Source organism: Carlito syrichta, unplaced genomic scaffold, assembly GCF_000164805.1.
Source record: "Carlito syrichta isolate Samal-C Ts95f unplaced genomic scaffold, Tarsius_syrichta-2.0.1 Scaffold304217, whole genome shotgun sequence".
NCBI lineage: Eukaryota > Metazoa > Chordata > Mammalia > Primates > Tarsiidae > Carlito > Carlito syrichta.
This window is the reverse complement of record NW_007248313.1, coordinates 219,230-236,744: the sequence shown is the minus strand read 5'-3', so window position 1 is coordinate 236,744 and position 17,515 is coordinate 219,230. Positions and strand designations below refer to the sequence as shown.

Here is a 17,515-nt window from a genome sequence, read left to right as displayed (position 1 = left end):
GAGATCATGACAAATGGGAGTTCTGAACCTCCAAGCTGTTCGTGTGTGGGGGGAGGTTGCTTCATGGGTGACTGGAACTCTGGGACGAGAACGGTGTCCGCGTGAAGGGGGGCGCTTGGGAGGAGACCCACTCCCTGTGGCTCCCCGCTGGGGCCCTCTAGTCTGCTGGGAAGGGGCATACTTGTCGGGAAGAATGTTCCACACGCCCACCAGGAAGCAAGCAGGGGGTGCTTTCCAGCAGCCGCAGGTGCACCAGGAACCTTCCCGGGACTGGCGCAACCACTGGCTCTGTGTGGCCCCCCCTGCGTGGCCTGCCCTGTCCTCCCTGTGTTGTCTGTGGGGCTCGGCCTCCGCCCGCTTGGGACTACGCAGGTGCAGAGCGGGGACCCAGCCCAGCCCGAGCACAAGCTCCAGCTCCCCCCACCCTGCACTGTCACCCGACTCCCGTTCACCCCCATGTGCCATGCCCTCCCACCCAAGCAGCTCCCTCCTCCCCATTCTTCCCGCCACCGGTTCTGCAGTGCTCGCCCGGGTGACGAGCCCACCGGCGACAACTTCCACCCACAACCTGCTTCCAAATGCCCGGGGGCTCGCTGCCTTCCTGCCCGTCCCTGGGCAGCTGACGTCCCCCTCAGCCTCTGTGGTCAGGGCTCCCTCTGCCTCCTGCCTGGGCTGTGCCAGAAATGACACCCGTCCAGGGTTACGTGAGTGACCCTTGGCCAAGACTCGATGGCCCACCCCCACGAGGGGTCCCTATCCTGCTTCAGCCTCGGCTGAGGAGATCCCAGGTTCAAGTGCAAAGCACTTCTGGGTCCCTGGCCCAGGGACACTGAGGGGCAGGGTGGGCTGGGAGCAGGCACCCATCTACTGTCCCCACGCGGGCACTGGTTGCTTGTTTTCATGACTGCAGTGAGTCTTCACAACAGCTGCTTGGGGTGGGGCTGCTACCCCACTCACAGCTGGAGAAACCGAGTCTTGAGGGGAAAGTGACCTGGTCAAGATCACTCTGCTGGCAAGGGGGGTGTTGAGTTCTGGGCTCAGGTCTACAGACCCCAGAGCCTCCCCTCTCCCTGGGGTGCCGGCTACCCTCGGGTCCGTCAGTCTCTGGCCTGGGACAGGTGCCAGCCCCACTGTCCAGCATTCACGGAGATAAGCACGGGGCCCCAGACGTCTGCAGAGACTCCCCATCAGTGCAGGGGCAGCAGCCCCTCGCCCAAAGTGCAGGGGGCTTCGGTGGGAAGGAGGGACTGCCTCCGGGCCCCTTTCTGGGAAGAGCTGTAGGGGGTTAGAACCCGGAAGAAAGGCTAGATGTGCCTCATTATTATAAAAAACAAACCACGTGGGCAGCGGGGTCGTGCTCAGTTCTTACCCGGGGGCCGAAGTCTCCTGGTGCACCCTGGGAACAAAACCAGGGAGAGATTTCAGCACCGTGTCGGCATTCCTTCCCACTTCCTGTGAGCGTGGGGCTTCATGTTCGTGGGCTGACTTAATTCGAACAAAATAACGGGCTGGCTCTATTTTTGTCTCCATTTCCAGTGAGGGGTCCGAGAGGCAGAGAAGCCAAGGAGCCCGCCCACAGTCAAACGGCCAGCAGACACAGGGCTTGAAGCAAGGCATTCCCCTACTCAGGGCCAGGCCCCGGGCAGCCACGGTCCCAGACATCGTGGAGCAGAGACAGCTGTCCTGCTGTGTCCTCTCGGAAGGACAAGGACGATTGGCTGCTGTGTCACACTACGGAGCTTTGGGGCAGTGTATTATGCAGCAGGGGTAGCAAGATACCAGTCTCTGGTTTCAAAGCCCTTGACAGAATCACTTCCACGGCACGATGGCCTCAGCTGGAGCCAGCGAGAAGGTGACCCTGACACCCACCGAGCCAGTCTCTCTTCACCGACGAAGAACATTCAGACCATGGCCTCATGCAGCCCTCCCCATGGCTCTGTGAGACTGGTTTTAATTTACAGATGGGGAGACTGAGGCCCACAGAGCTGGGCAGTTGAGCCAGAATGCAGAGCAGAGGCTCTGAACACCACAGTCTGCGTCTTCCCATGGCTTCCTCGACCCCATGGGATATGAGGCCCTTCCCCGTGCTAACCCCAGTGGCCGCATCACAGCGGGTCCCCTACCTGCAACTGTCACTCTCCCATTTCCGAATTCCAGGTCCAGTGGATGTGTCCCAGCCTGGGAGGCACCCAGTGGGCCCTGCCACACACCTAGGTTGGCTCTGGTCCCTCCCTCCCCTGGTCCCACAGTGGGACACACAGGCCTCTTCGGTCCCCTTCCGAGCACTCAGCCTTCCCACCTTCCAGGGGGCTGCTGGGCTTTTAGTACCCACTGCCAGGGATTCCTGTCTTGCAAGGGGCTGCAGGGCCAACCCTCTGCCACCCATTTTCCTGAGGGGCGTTCTCCCCTTAGGGGGTCCCAAAAGAGTCATCGTTGGGCTCTCCAGGCCCTCCCGTCATCCTGTCTTCATGATGAAGTGCTCTGGAAACTCGTCATTCTGGGAATACTGTGCCTTGGAGGGTTGTGACTTATACTCTGGCACAGGGAGAACTCGGGCTACTCTCCCAGCATGTTACATTGCCAGGTGTAGGCCTTGAAACCATGTTAGGAGGCAGGCATGGCTGGGCCCGCTTTATAGACAGGAAAACGGAGCTGGGCGTGGTGGCTCACGTCTGTAATCCCAGTACTTTGGGAGGCTGGGGTGGGAGGATCGCTTGAGGCCAGGAGTTTGAGATGAGCCTGGGCAGTATGGTGTGACCCTGTCTATGCAAAAAATAAAAAAAAATTAGCCAGGCATGGTGGCGCCTGCAGTTCTAGCTACTTGGGAGGCTGAGCTAAGAGGTTTGCTTGAGGACAGGAGTTGGAGGCTGCAGCGTGCCACGATTGCACCACTGTACTCTAGCCTGGGTGACAGAGGGAGACTCTGTCAAAAAAAAGCCTCAAAACCCCCCCTGAGGTTCCAGGAGGGGCTGGACACCCCAGGGTCACACTGCGCAGGGGGCCTAGAGGTAGCTTCTGGCACCCTTCTCAGCCCCACATCTGGACAGCCTCAGCATCACTTACCTTTTCCCCTTTGGGGCCTGGAAGTCCCTGGAGGAGGAAAATGGGGAGAAAGAACAGGCCTGAGTGAGGGGACCCCAGTGGGCACCCCCAAAGCCCCGGCTTCTCTATGGCTCTGAGGGTAGAGGGCAGACGTGGAGCAGAGCCAGGCACAGCTGCGTGGAACATCACACCCAAGCCGTCGGCCCTTAGAGAGGGCTACCCTGGCTGGCCCCAAGGAAGCTCTGCTCCCTGGTCCTCAGCCCGAGGACAGTGGAGGACACCAGCAAGGGCCCAGGGGCACCCTTATGGCAGGGAAAGGGGCACGCACACTGGCCACTCCTTGGAGAGAGCACAGTCCCTCACTGCTCAGCACCTGCCTGTGCTGGGGCCAGTGAGGAGACCGCTGCTCCCGGGCCGTCTATCTGCAATCTCAAGACAGCAGTGGACAGAGATGCTGTCTCTAGAAGTGCTCTCTTCTGTAAGGGCAGCAGCTCCTCGAAGCCTGGGCTCCATCTGTCTACCCTTGGAAGCATGAGTCATCTGTCCATCCTTCCATCCCCCCATCCCTCCCCCCATCGTCCACCTACGCATCCCCCACACAGCGTCCATTCCTCCATCCTTCTGTCCACCTTTCCTTCCTTCCTTCCTTCCATCCGCCATCCATCCACCCACCGTCCTTCTGTCTGTCCATCTGTCCGTCCACCCACCTCAGATTACTTATTTAGAGTGCTCAAGTCTCCCTGTGTCTCTTGCTCACTGGCTGAGGATGCCATGCACTGCAGGCTCCTGGCCCGGATGTCAAGGGCTCCTCAGTCCAATGCCCACCACAACAGTCTGAAGCATGTACTGGGAGACACTGTGCCAGGGGCCTGCTGGGAGGGGTCGAGTGTGCTGAGGGCTGACGAGACACAAGGGACTGTGCTGGTCACAGTTCTCTACAACCCTGGACATCCTTGTGAGGGAGGGGCTCCTGCATCCCTCTGACAGACAAGAAGCCTCAGTCTGGGCGGAGAAGAGGCCGCCCATGGCTGCGAGTCAGCAGGTGGAGCTGGATTGGAACTCAAGTCCGACGCCCAGAAGGCTCCTCTCTGTGCTGAGCTGAGTTCCCAGTGGCCATTTCCCTCTGATGCCCCCCTGTCCTCCCAGTCCCATGGCAGCAGCCCCACCCCAGGACCCCCGAGAATCGGCATGTCATCACTTACCGGCTTGCCATCCAGACCCAGTGGACCCTGGAGAACGAGAGAAAGAGAAAGAAGGAGAGAGAGAGAAGGTCACAGGCGGCACAGCACCTCCCCTGGGTCTTCTGACCCAGGGGCATTACTCAGTGGCAAGAACACATCCACATGGATCCACCCCCGTGGCCTGGAGCTGGGGCAGGAGGACGTCTGGGTGTCATCTGCTACCAGAACCCCCAGGTCTTCTCGAAAGACCACCTCCACTAACCCCTGGGATGTGGGCGGGCTGCTGGGGTGGGCTTGTGACCTCATTCCCTCGGTCCGAGTGAGGGGCCACAGGTGAGCCTGAGGCCTGAGTGGAGCCAGAGCATCTGGCCTGGGACTTTGAGGGGAGACGGGGCTCTTTTCTCCTGGAGGGGCTGAACCTGGAGCTTCAGGGGCCACCATGTGGCTCGAGAAAAGCCAACAGAGAAGGAAGCAGAGGAGAGACAGAGAGACAGGCAGAGGGCCAGAAGCGGAACTGCCCATGTGCTCCAGTTGTGACTGACCCTGTTATTCTTCCCTTAAGCCAGCTTGGACCCAGCATCTGTCACTTGTTGCTGGCGGAGTCTGGATGGCTCTTTGAGCTTCCTGCATCACGGTGGCCTTTGCAGACAAATACAAGGCTGAGATGCCAAGTCTCACCAGAGCAGGTCCTGAGAGCCTGCAGAGGGTCAGAGACCCCCGCGAAGCAGCCCCGCCGGTGTCCCTCCACTTGTCCCCCTGACACCCCTCAGCAAGGCCTCGCCGAGCTCCCCCTCTGTGTGGGGGTGGAGAGAAACCCAACGGGTGGTCTCTGCCAGCCCTGTCCTCCCCCCATCGGCCCCTCATTCCCACACACACGCCCCCCTTGGCCCCGACAACACTGCGGGGCCGCTCCAGGCTTCCGAGCCTTTGCACACATCACTTGCCTGCTGGGCACACCCCTCCCTCCTTTGGATGTCTTCAGTTCAGTTACCTCCTCTTCCATGAAGCCCCCCGCAGCTCTACCTCCCAGAGTCGGGCCATCAGTCCCGGTTCCCAGCGCATATGTTCTAACTGTTACACATGACCTGCCCTGTTATTAATGTGGGGTCTGCACAGTCTTCCCCACTGGAGTCAGGCAAAGGGATCTGATCCCTGTGTCCCCGGCACTTGGATGGGGCCGGCAGGGGGCACTGCCCAGGAGATGTGTGTTGAGTCAGACCAGGGAAACAGCCAGAGAGGCGAGGTGTGTGCAGACCCGCATCCTGAACAGTAGAGAGGGGAGGGTGGGCAGGCGAGGGTCCTGCTGGCCAGGAGACATCGTGGGGGCTGGGGAGGACGAGGAAGAGCGACCTGGAGACGGCCACGTTTGGGGACTGTCGAGTGTGTGAACAGCGAGTGTGTGAACAGCGGGCGAAGGTGGGAGGCAGGACTGCAGGGGCTCCACCTCCACGCCTCTCACAGCCCCACCTGTGGGCTCCCCTACAGCCTTCCCTGGGGCTTGTCCCTGCCATTCTGGGACTCCACTGGCTGAGAGCGACTCCCTGGCCCAGCACTGGGGCTGTGGCTGGGGCCAGCTTCCGCCGTTCCGTCCTCAGCATCCCGGCGGCTCCCTGGGCCCCCTGGGCTCTCTGACTCCTCTCCCGTCTTCCTGCCTTGGCTGGGGCCGTTGCCCCTGCTCGGAATGTCCCTTTTTGCCTTCTCCGCCCTGTGAGAGCAGTCTCGTGCTCGGGGATGGCTCCTGCACCAGAAGTCCCACCCCGGCCCCCACTGAGCTGGGCTCTTCACCCTGGCTCTGGACCCAGCCCGCAAGCCGGCGCCCCGCCTGTTAGGTCAGGAGGCCAACTGCTGGCTCCTGGCTCAACCTCAGACCTCCCCAAGAGCAGACAGCCACTCTGCATTTTCCCAGGTGATGTGAGTGCCGCCACTCGGCGGAGGGTTACAGCCGGGGCCTAGCTGGCGGAGGCTAGGGTCATCCTAAAAATTGGGGTCTGAGTGCTTCTGGCCACAAGCCTCATGAATGGCTGAGGGTGGGCATCACGGCCAAGACCTGGGGCAGCAGGGGTCCCAGGAGAGGGGAGCTGCTCCAAAGCCTTGGGGGTTGGCCCTGTCAGGGCCTCAATCACGGGGGCCGTCCACGAGTCGCCCCGGGAGCTGCCCTGATCCCAGGATCCATGTGCCCTCTGCAGTCCGCTAAACTGGGCCCTGACCCTCATCCGCACCCCATCCTCGGGCCCTCTGGGCCCCCTCAGGGTCACTGCCTACTGGGCATCTCTGGACTCCTCCCTGGCCTCGTCCTCTCCACTGCCACATTCTCATGGGGCCCGGCCCTGCCCTGGGTCTCTTCCGGGCTTCTTATGGCCCCCTCACTCGCCCTCAACCACAGAGCACCTTGTCAGGGAGGCGTCATCGCTCCCATCTTACAGAGGAGGACACTGAGGTCCAACGAGGGGAAGACCTCGGCCAAGATCAGGCACGGGCTGCAGGTTGGGCTGCGGTTTCTGTCCTGCTCTCCAGCCCCTGCCGAGGCCCCATCTGGCATTCTGGCCACTCTCCGCTCGGGACTGGCCTTACCTGCCTCCGTCAACTCCTCCCAGCTCACGGCCCCTGGACATCGCCTGCCCTCGCTTCCGCTGCCTCTCCCAGTGTGGCCGCCCTGTGGGTGCTGCAGAACGGAGCCTAGACCCAGTGAACCCCCACTACGTACATCTGCAGGTTTAAAACGACTACACTGCAAGCCAAGATCAAAGAGAGATGAAGAGCCGGACTCGGTGGCTCAGCCTGTCATCCCAGCACTTTGGGAGGCCGAGGCGAGTGGATTGCCTGAGCCCGCAGGTGCGAGACCCACCTGGGCAACTTGGTGAGACCTCCTCTCTACAATAAATAAAAAATTAGCCAGGCATCTGTAGTTCTAGCTACTTGGAAGGCTGAGGCGGAAGGATCACTGGAGCCCCGCAGGTTGACGCCGGGGTGGCCATGAGCCTGGGCGACAGAGTGAGATTCCCATTCAAAGAAAAAAGAGATGAGGAAATAAGTAATTAGAACTAAATGAGCCTCTTTCTTCTTGATAGACCTGGGGGAGGGTGCCGCAGGACTTGGTACCTGGCCTCGACCCAAGGCCCTTCCCTTCTAGCACTGCCCTGGAGAACCTTCTAGAATGCGAATCTGACTGCACTGCTCTCCTGCTGGAGACCCTCTGTGGAGCCTCCTCAGCCCTCAAGGACGCCCAGATCTCCTTGGCCTGGTGCCCGCAGGCCTCGCCCTGGCTGGGCATGCTGTCCACAGAGCAAGCATCCTGGTTTGATCACCCCCGGGCTGGATTCCCGGGCCTAGTTTCAGGGACGCCTACCGGGCTGGTGTAAAGCACACAGAACCATAGATGCTCTGCTTTTCTAGAAGTGTCCGCAGAAGGGAGGCCAGGATGTTCCCTTGGCCTTGACCCAAGGGGGAGCATCTCAGTGCCCTGACACTCTAAACGTGTCCTCAGGGCAGGCCTTGCGGTGATTACAGGCCTCCTACCTCCAGGGCTGGACGCTGCTCTCTGCCAATCCCAGGACTGCCCCGGTGAGCTCCTGATGGACACCGAGGCTTCTTTCTGACATGTGAGAAGCCCCACAGGTGGCAGAAAACCAATTTTTTTTTTTTTTGCGTTGGAGTCTCACTCCATTGCCCAGGTTGGAGTGCAATGGCACACTCACAGCCACCCCAGCCTTGACCTGCTGGACTAAGGTGATCCTTCCGCCTCACCTTCCAAGTAACCGGAACTACAGGAGCATGCTACCATTGCCCAGCTATTTTTTTATTTATTGTAGAGATGAGGCCTTGTCAAGTTGCCCAGGCTGTCCTCGGATCCATGGGCTCAAGCAATCCCCTCACCTCGGCCTCCCAAAGTGCTGGGATTATAGGCTTGAGCCCCCATGCCTGGCCCAGAAAACCAATTTTCTCTGAAGGTCTCTGCCTATACGAGGGGGATCCAAAAACACCTGGGATTTATTTACAAAAAATTGTGTATTTATAAAAAATAGTGTATGTTTAAATTTCAGTCACCTTCAAAGTACTCTGTTTAATGCAATATACTTCTCAAGATGCTTTTTCCACTGCTCAAAAGTTTTTGAACGCGTCAATTTTGATGCCTTTTAATGCTTCTGCCGTTTTTTGTGTTACCTCTTCCACATCAGCAAAACATGCCCCTTTGAGGAGTTTTTTTCATCCAGGGACACAAAAAAAGTCAGTTGGGGTGAGATCAGGTGACTAGGGAGGGTGAGGAAAGGGCGGGGATCATGCCGTTTTGGGGTCAGAAACTGCTGAACACGCAGCACCTTGTGGACAGGTGTGCCTATACATTACCCACCCTGAAAGAATCTCCCCCCAAAATTCACTGAGGCTGAACGCAGCCTCTCACAACAACACTAGCTGGTACCCTGATGCCGATGGAATCCTAGCACACTCACCTAGTGAGGGAGGGCTGTACTACACAGGGTCTACTCTCCAAAAGACAATTTCAGTTTTTTGGGTCCCCCTCGAATCTGGGATCACAGAGCTCTCAGCTTCCAGGATTCAGCGTTTGACGCAAGTGAATGCCGCTGGCAGCTTCCGAATAAAGGCAGACGGTGGGGCATACACAGAGTCCTTGGGAACACCAGCCGTGGGCTGAGGGAAGTCAGTCCTGACACCCCAAGGCTGAGCCTGGAGCCCGGAGTCCATGCCAGGCGGGTTCCCGGGTGAGCGCAGCAACGCCACGTGCCAGCACGGCCAGAGCAGACAGCCTTGGAGACGGAGCCGCCACAGTCGCGATGACACCTGGGCAGGAAAGTGGTCCCAGGCTCCTGAGTGTGCTGTCTGGCCGTGGCTGACCCCTGGAGGGGCTGCTGGGCGGAGGCTGTTCGCTGGGAGTCATGGAGGAAGTGAGCAGGGAGGGAACGGCCTGGCTCTGGAGTCAGCCAGGCCTGCTGGCTTGGGGACGTGATTCTGATTTCCGCTTCTGTCCGGTGGAGGCTGGGCCTGCTCCTGGGCTGGGGGACCCCGGGCCGTGAGCCTCCAGAGGACGGACTCTGTCCACCGTTACCCTACGGACGCCCTTTCCCAAACCAGTGCCCCACGGCACACTACCCTGCAGGGCATCGAGTAAGGGGTTCCACAGTCAAGTAAGTCTGAGGAACACTGGGTTACATCCTGCAAAATAGGTTTCTTTCCTGCAAGGTTATCCGAGCCATCATTCTGCTTTGTGGGTCTCGGAGGACCGAGCCCCCGGCCTCAGCGCCCCCCACCCCGCTCAAGGGACTCGGCCTGGAGGAGTCTTAGCAAAGCAGTGGAGGCCCTGGTTGTGTGGACCATCTGCTAACTGGGCGTTTCCAGAGGCTGGAGGAAGGGCTGAGCCCGGCTCTGGGTGCCCTAGGAGACCTGCCTGGAGGGAGCCGAGAACAAACATGCCGTGGGGTGTGGCCAGGCTGGACCCGGGCAGGGCAGGGCAGAGTCCAGGCAGAGCGTCCAGGCCAGTGACAGCTGCTGTGAGTAGAACAGAGGGCCGTCCTGAGCAGCTGGGCATCCTGTAGGGGTAGGGCCCCAGACTGGGCGGAGGCACGCCCTTGGCGGGGGTCTCCCCTAGCCGGCAGCCCTCCCCTGCCCCAGACAACGGCATGGCTGCCAGCTGCCCCTGCTCCCTCCTGCAGGAAGGAGAGTGGCTCCCGGCAGCTTTACCAGAGCTCACAGGGTGGGGGACGGCCCTGGCCTCATGGGGCCTGGGTTCAAGTCCCCCTTCAGAGCCCCGGCTTCCTCGCGGTGCTCCAAGCCCACCAGACCCTCCCGTGCCTGAGCAAAGCTGTGGCGCCCACCGGAGGCTCTCAACGCCTTCTGCCCTCCACGAGAGCCCACAGCTGCTCACAAGCCCCGGTCTGCTTTAAATCACTCTTTCTCGTGGAGACCAGCTGGGCTCCAGGACATTCCGGATGTGTGGGAAACAAACAAGTCTGGCCGCACGTGAGCACAGGCCAGGCCCAGACGGGGACGGCCGGACCCCCCAGTGCTGGCTCAGTCCCTTGCGGCGCTGGGGGCCCGGGGGGTCCTGGGTCCTCTGTTTCCTCATCTGTAAAATGCAGGTCCTGCCCTCGCCCAAACGACAAGTTCAAGCTGGGTCCCAGGTGGGTCTCCTTTGTTTCTCCCTCTTCCAGGCCGGCCAGCTGACACGGACTGGGGTCTGCGTGACCCTGGAGGGCCGTGTTGGGAATGGCCCTTGTGTGGGCATCCGAGGGGCTGACAGGAGAACCTTGGGCTGTGCTGTTGGCCGCCACTGGTCTCCCTTGCCCTGTTGAGCCTTTCCTAGGCAGGGCTCCCCAGAGCCATCTTTTTTTTTTTTTTTGAGTTGGAGTCTCACTCCGTCGCCCAGACTGGAGTGCAGTGGCGGCTCCCGTCCACCACAGCCTCAACCTGCTGGGCTCCGGCGATCCTTCCGCCTCAGCCTTCCAAGAGCTGGAACTACAGGCGCGCGCTACCACGTCTGGCTAATTTTTTTATTTATTTATTGTAGAGATGAGGTCTTGCCAAGTTACCTGGGCGGGTCTCGAACCCGCGGGGTCAGGCAATCCACTCACCTCGGCCTCCCAAAGTGCGGGATGACAGGCTGAGCCACCGAGCCCAGCCTTCCAGAGCCATCTTCGAAGAGACACTGATGAGAGTGGCAAAGCAGGGAGTTTCTTGGTGAGGTGAGTTTGGATGTGGAATATGGTGGCTCCTGGGGTGTCCTGATGCCACCAGCCAGGGAAAGCCTGTGCTGGCCCCTTGCCCCGTGCCAGGAAAGGGTCCAGGGCTGGCCCTGTCTTCCCTGTCTGCAGTGTCCTCCTCCTGAGGGTGCCCCAACCTCCCTCGCGATGGACTTAAGCATCTGCTGAGCTGAACCAAATCAATAAACCGCCGTGCCCAGATGCAGACAGCAGGAAGCACTCCAACTGGCGGGCTGGGCGACTGTTTTCTTTCTGGTTGTGATTTAATGTTGACGGCTCCCGTCAGGGAACGGAGCCCTCAGAATGCACCGGCCAGGCCTGGAGGAGGGGCTCACCAGGATTATCAGTCCAGGCCTAGTAATTACGGCCCAGATGTTGACAATTCATCAAATTACAAGGCCGCTGGGGCCTGAGGTCCCAGCCTGGGAAATGCGCATTCCTGTGTGGGGGTTCACGGAGCCGTCTTGGCCTTGAGGGGGCCGAAGGGGCGGCAAGCGGGGGTGGGCAGCCTCCTGGCGCAGGTCAGCACCATGTGGCTGGGATTTCTCAGGCTGGGCTGTCTGCACCACGTGGGCCGCAGCAAGGCTGGCTGGGCTTAGCCAATTCCCACTCAATTTCCTTCTCCAGGAACAGCAAAGAAGGACCCTCGAACCTTGGGTTAGGCCCTATGGCTGCTCATGCCCTGATAGCAGCACAGCGTTCCTTCCAGGGCATTTCCCGCTGGAATCTGGGGTGCTTTGTAGACTGGGCCTGCAGTCACCTAATGCACCCCAACTCATAGCAGCTGGCGGGGGTTCCAGAAGCTTGGTCAGTGCCTGCCCCACACATGCTCCTCCGCCCTGCCCGGGATGGCCGCCTCTGGGTCCTGGTCTGTAAAGGGCTGGCCTGGGGTAATGTCCTTCCCGGAGCCAGGTTTTATTTGGTCTATGTACTTAAAAAAACCTCAAACCCACTGGCTTAGTTGCAACATTTTAAAATTGTAACCAGGCCAGATGTGGTGGGTCATACCTTAATCTCAGCACTTTGGGAGGCTGAAGCAGGAGGACTGCTTGCGCTCAGGAGTTTGAGACCAGCCTGAGCAACATGGTGAGACCTCGTTTCTACAAAAAACATCAAAACATTAGCTGTGCATGGTGGCGCATATCTGTAGTTCCAGTTACTCAGGAGGCTGATGCTGGAGGATTACTTGAGCCCGGTAGGTCGAGGCTGTGATGAGCTGTGATTCTGCCACTGCACTCCAGCCTGGGGGACAGAGCGAGACCCCAACTCAAAAAATAAAATAAAACAAGACATAATAATAATTAAAACAAAACCAGGAGCAGTGGCTCACACCTGTAATCCCAGTGGTTTGAGACCAGCCTGGGTAACTAGGCAAGACCTCATCTCTATAATATATACAAAAATTAGCCGGATGTGGTGATGCATGCCTGTGGTTCCAGCTACTTGGAAGGCTGAGGCGGAAGGATCGCCTGAGCCCCACAGGTCGAGGCTGAGGTGGCCGTGAGCATGCCACTGCCCTCCAGCCTGGGTGACAGAGTGAGACTCTGACTCAAAAATAATAATAATAAAAAAAGAACAAATAAAAATTGTGGCCGCCGGGCTCGGTGGCTCAGCCTGTAATCCCGCGCCTTTGGGAGGCTGAGTGAGTGGATTGCCTGAGCCCGCGGGTTCGAGACCCGCCTGGGCAGCGAGACCTCCTCTCTACATTAAAAAAAAAAAAAAAAATCAGCCAGATGTGGTAGCACATGCCTGTAATTCCGGCTACTCGGAAGGCTGAGGCAGAAGGATCGCCAGAGCCCAGCAGGTCGAGGCTGCGGTGGCCGGGAGCGGCCGCTGCACTCCAGTCTGGGCGACCGAGTGAGACTCCAACTCAAAAAAAAAAAAAAAAAATTGTGGCCTTTCAAATTATCGTCCTTGAAACGCTGGGAGATCTTGCAGTCCCTGGCTCACATTTCTGCCTGCTGAAACCTGCCCCATGGCCATAGGCTCCACCCCTCCCTACTGCCTCATGCCTGGCCTGCTGCTCCTGCCGGGTGACCCACAAGCTCTGTGTGGCATCTGAGTTTGTAACCCTTGGCCTAGAAAACCTCCTGGGCCCCTTTGCTGTGAGGCCGTGAGACCAGCGGGCTTCTCTTCTGGGGCGAGGGCCTGTTCAGTGGACAGCCTGTGCTTGCTGGAGTGACTCCACACGGGTGCCCGCTTCATGCCATGGCTGGCGCTTACAGCCTTTGAACCAATCCCCAGGTGCCTTCTGGAATTACACACTCACCGCGGCCGGTATCTGGTGGGGAGAGACATAGTGACTCTGTGGGGTATCGGGAGAAACCGTTCCTCACTGGGCTGGGGGAGAAGAAAGGGCTGACTCCCACAGGGTGTGGAAGATGGAGACAGAGATCGGCACCCATGATGGGCTGTGACTGCCGGAGTCGCCTCTGCGGAGGTGCTGGTGTGGCAGGCAGGCCGGGCATGCACCGTCAGCAGGCCTGGTGCGGGCCGTGCATGGGGGTGGACCTCGAGTGAGGAGAGGCAGCGGACCAGAGGGGGACGGTCACAGTGTGCTTGGACTCCAGGAGGGAGACGGTCTGAGGAGAGGCGGCTGGACAGATGCAGCACCGTCGGTGCTCAGGGCGGCCTGCCTGGACGGGCAGTTCACGAGGTACAACTGAGGCCCGCCTCACTGGGCACCAGGGCTGGAGTGCCCCAGATGGCTCGCTGAGAGACTAAAGCTGCGCTCCCCGCCAGAGAGTCCCACGGCCTTAATCACACCTGGCCCTGCCCTCTTACCCATGCTGGGTCTGCTGGGGCCACCAGCCCCCTCTCCAGCCCCATTCAGGGTTGGTCGCCCCACCCCGTTGGCTGCCCCCGACCGGCCTGGGACACCAGCCTGAATCCCAGGCTTGACCCTGTGTCCTTCCTGTCTGGCCACCCCGGCTGCAGCCGCACCAGGCCACCCTCACCCCTGCTCTCAGGGCAAAGCCAGGCTGCTTGGCTTGGCATTCAAGGACGACCTCTGCCTTCCAAGAGGCCCCTCTGAAGCCTTCCCCCCTTCCCATTAACCCGCCACGGTCTCTCATTTGCTGGTTCACTGCTTCGTCTTCTGCCACCTTTCCCCCACAGCGACCGTCCCCGCGGCTCCAGCGCCCCCTGCAGGCCTGGCTCTGAGGGACGTCTGTGAGTCTCTGACGCGCTCCCGCAGGCCCTCGAAGCGGAGTGTGTGCCTTCCTGTCTCACGGAGTTTGGGCTTGAGCAGCCAAGAGGGAGGCCCCATCGTGGAACAAGGCACGCTTGGTGTGGGACATGACCCCTGGGGCTGCTCTGTCCCCAGACACCCTTCCTGAGAGGTGGGTGCCTGCCCTGGCTTGCATGCCTCCAGTGAGAGGGAGCTCACTGCTTCCTGGGCAGACTGACGGGTTTGCAAGGTTCTTGCTTTAGTCCACCACTTCCTGGTTAGACGGTCCACCTGGCGCCTGGATCTACTGTGCCCAGCACCTCCACGTGGCAGAAAGGTGAGGCCTGGGGCAGGACCCTGAAGTGGACAAGAGGCAGCCAATTCCTCGACAAGGCCAAACGCTCAGGGCCGCCGGCCTCATGCGCCCCACTCCCTCACCAGCCTTGCCTTTCTGGGAGGCACCCTCTGTCTGTTCCCCCAAATCTCCCCACTCAGCAGCACCTACTTGGCCTTCTGACCTCGACTCACACCTCGCTCCCCGGGCAGCGCCCTGACCCTGCCAGGCCCAAGCAGCCTGGCGCTCACAGCCACCTGTGCCTGCATGGCCTGGCCCGACCCCAGTGCACAGTGAGACTGGAATTCGCCTGAGCTTTGGCTGTCTCCTGCTCAGCCACAAATCAGAGAGCGCAAGAGTCCCTGGACGCATGTCTTGCCACAGTGTCCTAAATGCCACAGTGGCTCCTACATGGTGAGAATGTGATGCCGAAGGAACTTCTCCGAACGCCAAGTCCAATTTCCCGCTGGCTCTGCGCCCGGCTGGGAGCACTAGAGGGCGCTCTTGACCCGCCGAGGCTGGGGGAACTGGCTGGCTCCTGCCCTGCACGTCTGCCCTCCGGACACAGCCTGGGAGGTCTGTGGGACGCAGCGTCTGCAGCCTCACGACTCCCCTGCTGGGTCGGCGGGAACGTCTGTCGCTAAGCCCCGCCTGCGTGCCTGCCTGGGGTTCCCATGGACTCATCTACCCGGCTCTCCCAACGGCAGGAGAGGCCGGGGCGCCAGGGTGGGGGACACGGCTGAGGTCCCATGGCCGCAGGTCCCCAGGGCCCGTCCTCTCTGCACAGGCCGGACATGGGCCGGTCCCTGATTCAGGAGCAGCGTCACGCCCAGGCAACTGCTTTCTCTCGAGTCTGCTTTGAAGGCCTGAGCTTGGCTTGGTGACCGCGTGCGAGCGTGTTCTTCCATGCGACGGGGTGAGGAGGCCGTGAGGGTGCCCGCCGTGTGGCACTGGGAAGAGGTTCCAGCCAGCGAACGCTCTGCAGGCACATCTCAGGCAAACTGGCAAAGTGTAGGACCAAGTCCCCCTGGTGGGGCCCCCACTGCTGTCCCTGCTAAATGACCTCCTGGCTAGAGGTGGACAGGAGGCCCCGGGCCACTCTAGGAGGATGAGAAGTGATGCATTGGGGGCCAGGGGCAGGAGCGGCGGCTCAGGCCTCCCTGACAGAGCGTGGACACGCCTGTCCCTTGGCTGCCCCGTGTGGGACGCTCGGGGTGCTGGGGACACAGCGCCGGATCAGACAAGGGGCTGGACTCAAGGAGCACCTGCCCCGTGCGGGCTCAGGGCCCTGGGGAGAAAGGCCAGCGTGGGGCCCTTCCCGTGGGCCGAATGCGTCTCCTGGGGTCTCCAATCTGGAGCCAGCCCTGGGGCTTCGGGAAGACCGCCTTCCTTCCGCCCCGCCGCGCTGGCATAAGATGAGGATGCTGAAATCCAAAAACACATGACCTGGGATATTACAGTTGAATCACTTAACTAATTACATTTTTACAGTCAAAGCTGTTTTGAACTACGAGAGTGCAAGAAAGCACATGGACGCACGGTGCTCCCAGGCCTCTCTGCTCCCTTGCTTAATTCCAAACAGTCCATCTGAGGTTTTCATCTGAAAATTGGTCCCAGCCCGAGCCTGTCTCACAGACCACACTTCAGCCAGGGCTCCCGCTGGCCCCGTGGCCTCAGCCGCTGATGTGCCCAGGACTCAGCCGGAGACACGCGCAGCCCCTGCACCCGATGCCCGGGCTGAGTCTGAAGGGCCCTGGCACGGTGCTCTGGGCTGGGCGGTGCCGGCATGCGGTTCCGTTCTGGCTAGAGGCAGCCTGCAACCCTGCTGGCTCTCACGTTTGGACTCTGGATTCAGGCTTCCCAGCAAATTATGGCAACCACCCGCCCCCGGAACCCCCTTCCTCAGACTCTGCCCTGCAGCCAGGGAGGCCTTTGCAAGACACAAACCTGTCCAGGCCACTCAGGGGCCACTGTGGGTGCCAGGCTTTTCTGTGGGGTGGGCAAGGGGTGCTCTTTACCCTCCAGGCCGCCCAGCAGCCCATTCCTCCTCTCCCCGCCCCCCTCGGATTCTCCGTTCCCCGAACACGGGACTACATCTCGCTCCTGCCCTCATACCTCCACGTGGTGCTCTTGCACCTGTGCTGGTGGAATGCCTTCCCACTGAGTCCTCCTGCCGGACTTCTACTCATCCCTCAAGACGCACCTCAAATGTCCCTCTTCTGTGAGTCCTCCCCTGGCCCCAGGCCTTGCTAGCCACTCTGTCCTCCGTGGGCCTGAGGCCTTGTGTGTATTTTGGCCCCATCCGCTGGACCGTAAAGATCTTGGTTGAGAGAACTTGACAGGAGCAGGGGCAGACAGGCCTCCTTTTGTGGCCAGAATCCCAGCGAGGTGGCCAGACCCATGGAGACCAGGTCAGGGAAGACTTCCGAGTACCCGTGGGGTGGACGTGTGGTTCCCAGAGCCTCACAGACCCTCCTTCCCTCAAATCATGCGCGTGTGAAGTGGAGATGTGGCCTCTATTCGCTCCATGGGGAGAATGAGGCCCTCGGGGGCTGGTGCATCCCCGGATTAACACGGGCCCTTGGAGCTGGTGCTGTCCCCGGTGGGAGGCCCAAAGTGATGCCAGAGGCCAGGAGGCAGGATGGTGAACGAGAGTGAGCAGTGACAGCACCCTAGAGAGCCCCCGGGGTTAAGCCGGCCCACACCCTTGCCACCGTGGGGTCTGGAGGGCGGCAGGGACTCAGTCACAGAACCCTGGTGCACAGGATGGGCAGGCTGCGGAACTGGAGTCCATGTGAGACCCAGGCCGGGCCTCACACTTTGCAAAGTGGACACAGAAGCCCAGAAGGCTCATGCTGGTCCCCGTGTGGTCCTTCCTCTGGGTCCTGCCTCACTCAGTGGCTTTCTGGACAGGTGACATGGCTGGGGGGCATTTCTCCCCCTAATTTCTTTCTTTTTTTTTTTTTGAGTTGGAGTCTCACTCTGTCATCCAGACTGGAGCGCAGTGGCCGCTCCCGGCCACCGCAGCCTCGACCTGCTGGGCTCTGGCGATCCTTCCACCTCAGCCTTCCAAGGA

At 60.4% G+C, this 17,515-nt stretch overlaps 1 protein-coding gene across 1 annotated transcript in view; it reads right to left on the bottom strand.

The window, feature by feature from the left end:
* The window catches only part of LOC103261924 (collagen alpha-1(XXIII) chain-like), a 29,550-nt gene extending 23,729 nt beyond the window's left edge, over nucleotides 1-5,821 (bottom strand). Inside the window, exons 1-5 of the mRNA XM_008059506.1 lie at nucleotides 5,691-5,821; nucleotides 4,902-5,016; nucleotides 4,245-4,271; nucleotides 3,064-3,090; nucleotides 1,370-1,396 (exon numbers count right to left, since the gene is read on the bottom strand). Coding sequence (XP_008057697.1) covers nucleotides 1,370-1,396; nucleotides 3,064-3,090; nucleotides 4,245-4,271; nucleotides 4,902-5,016; nucleotides 5,691-5,821 — 327 coding nt within the window. The remainder of the gene's footprint in view (nucleotides 1-1,369; nucleotides 1,397-3,063; nucleotides 3,091-4,244; nucleotides 4,272-4,901; nucleotides 5,017-5,690) is intronic.
* Between the last annotated feature and the right edge of the window lie 11,694 nt (nucleotides 5,822-17,515).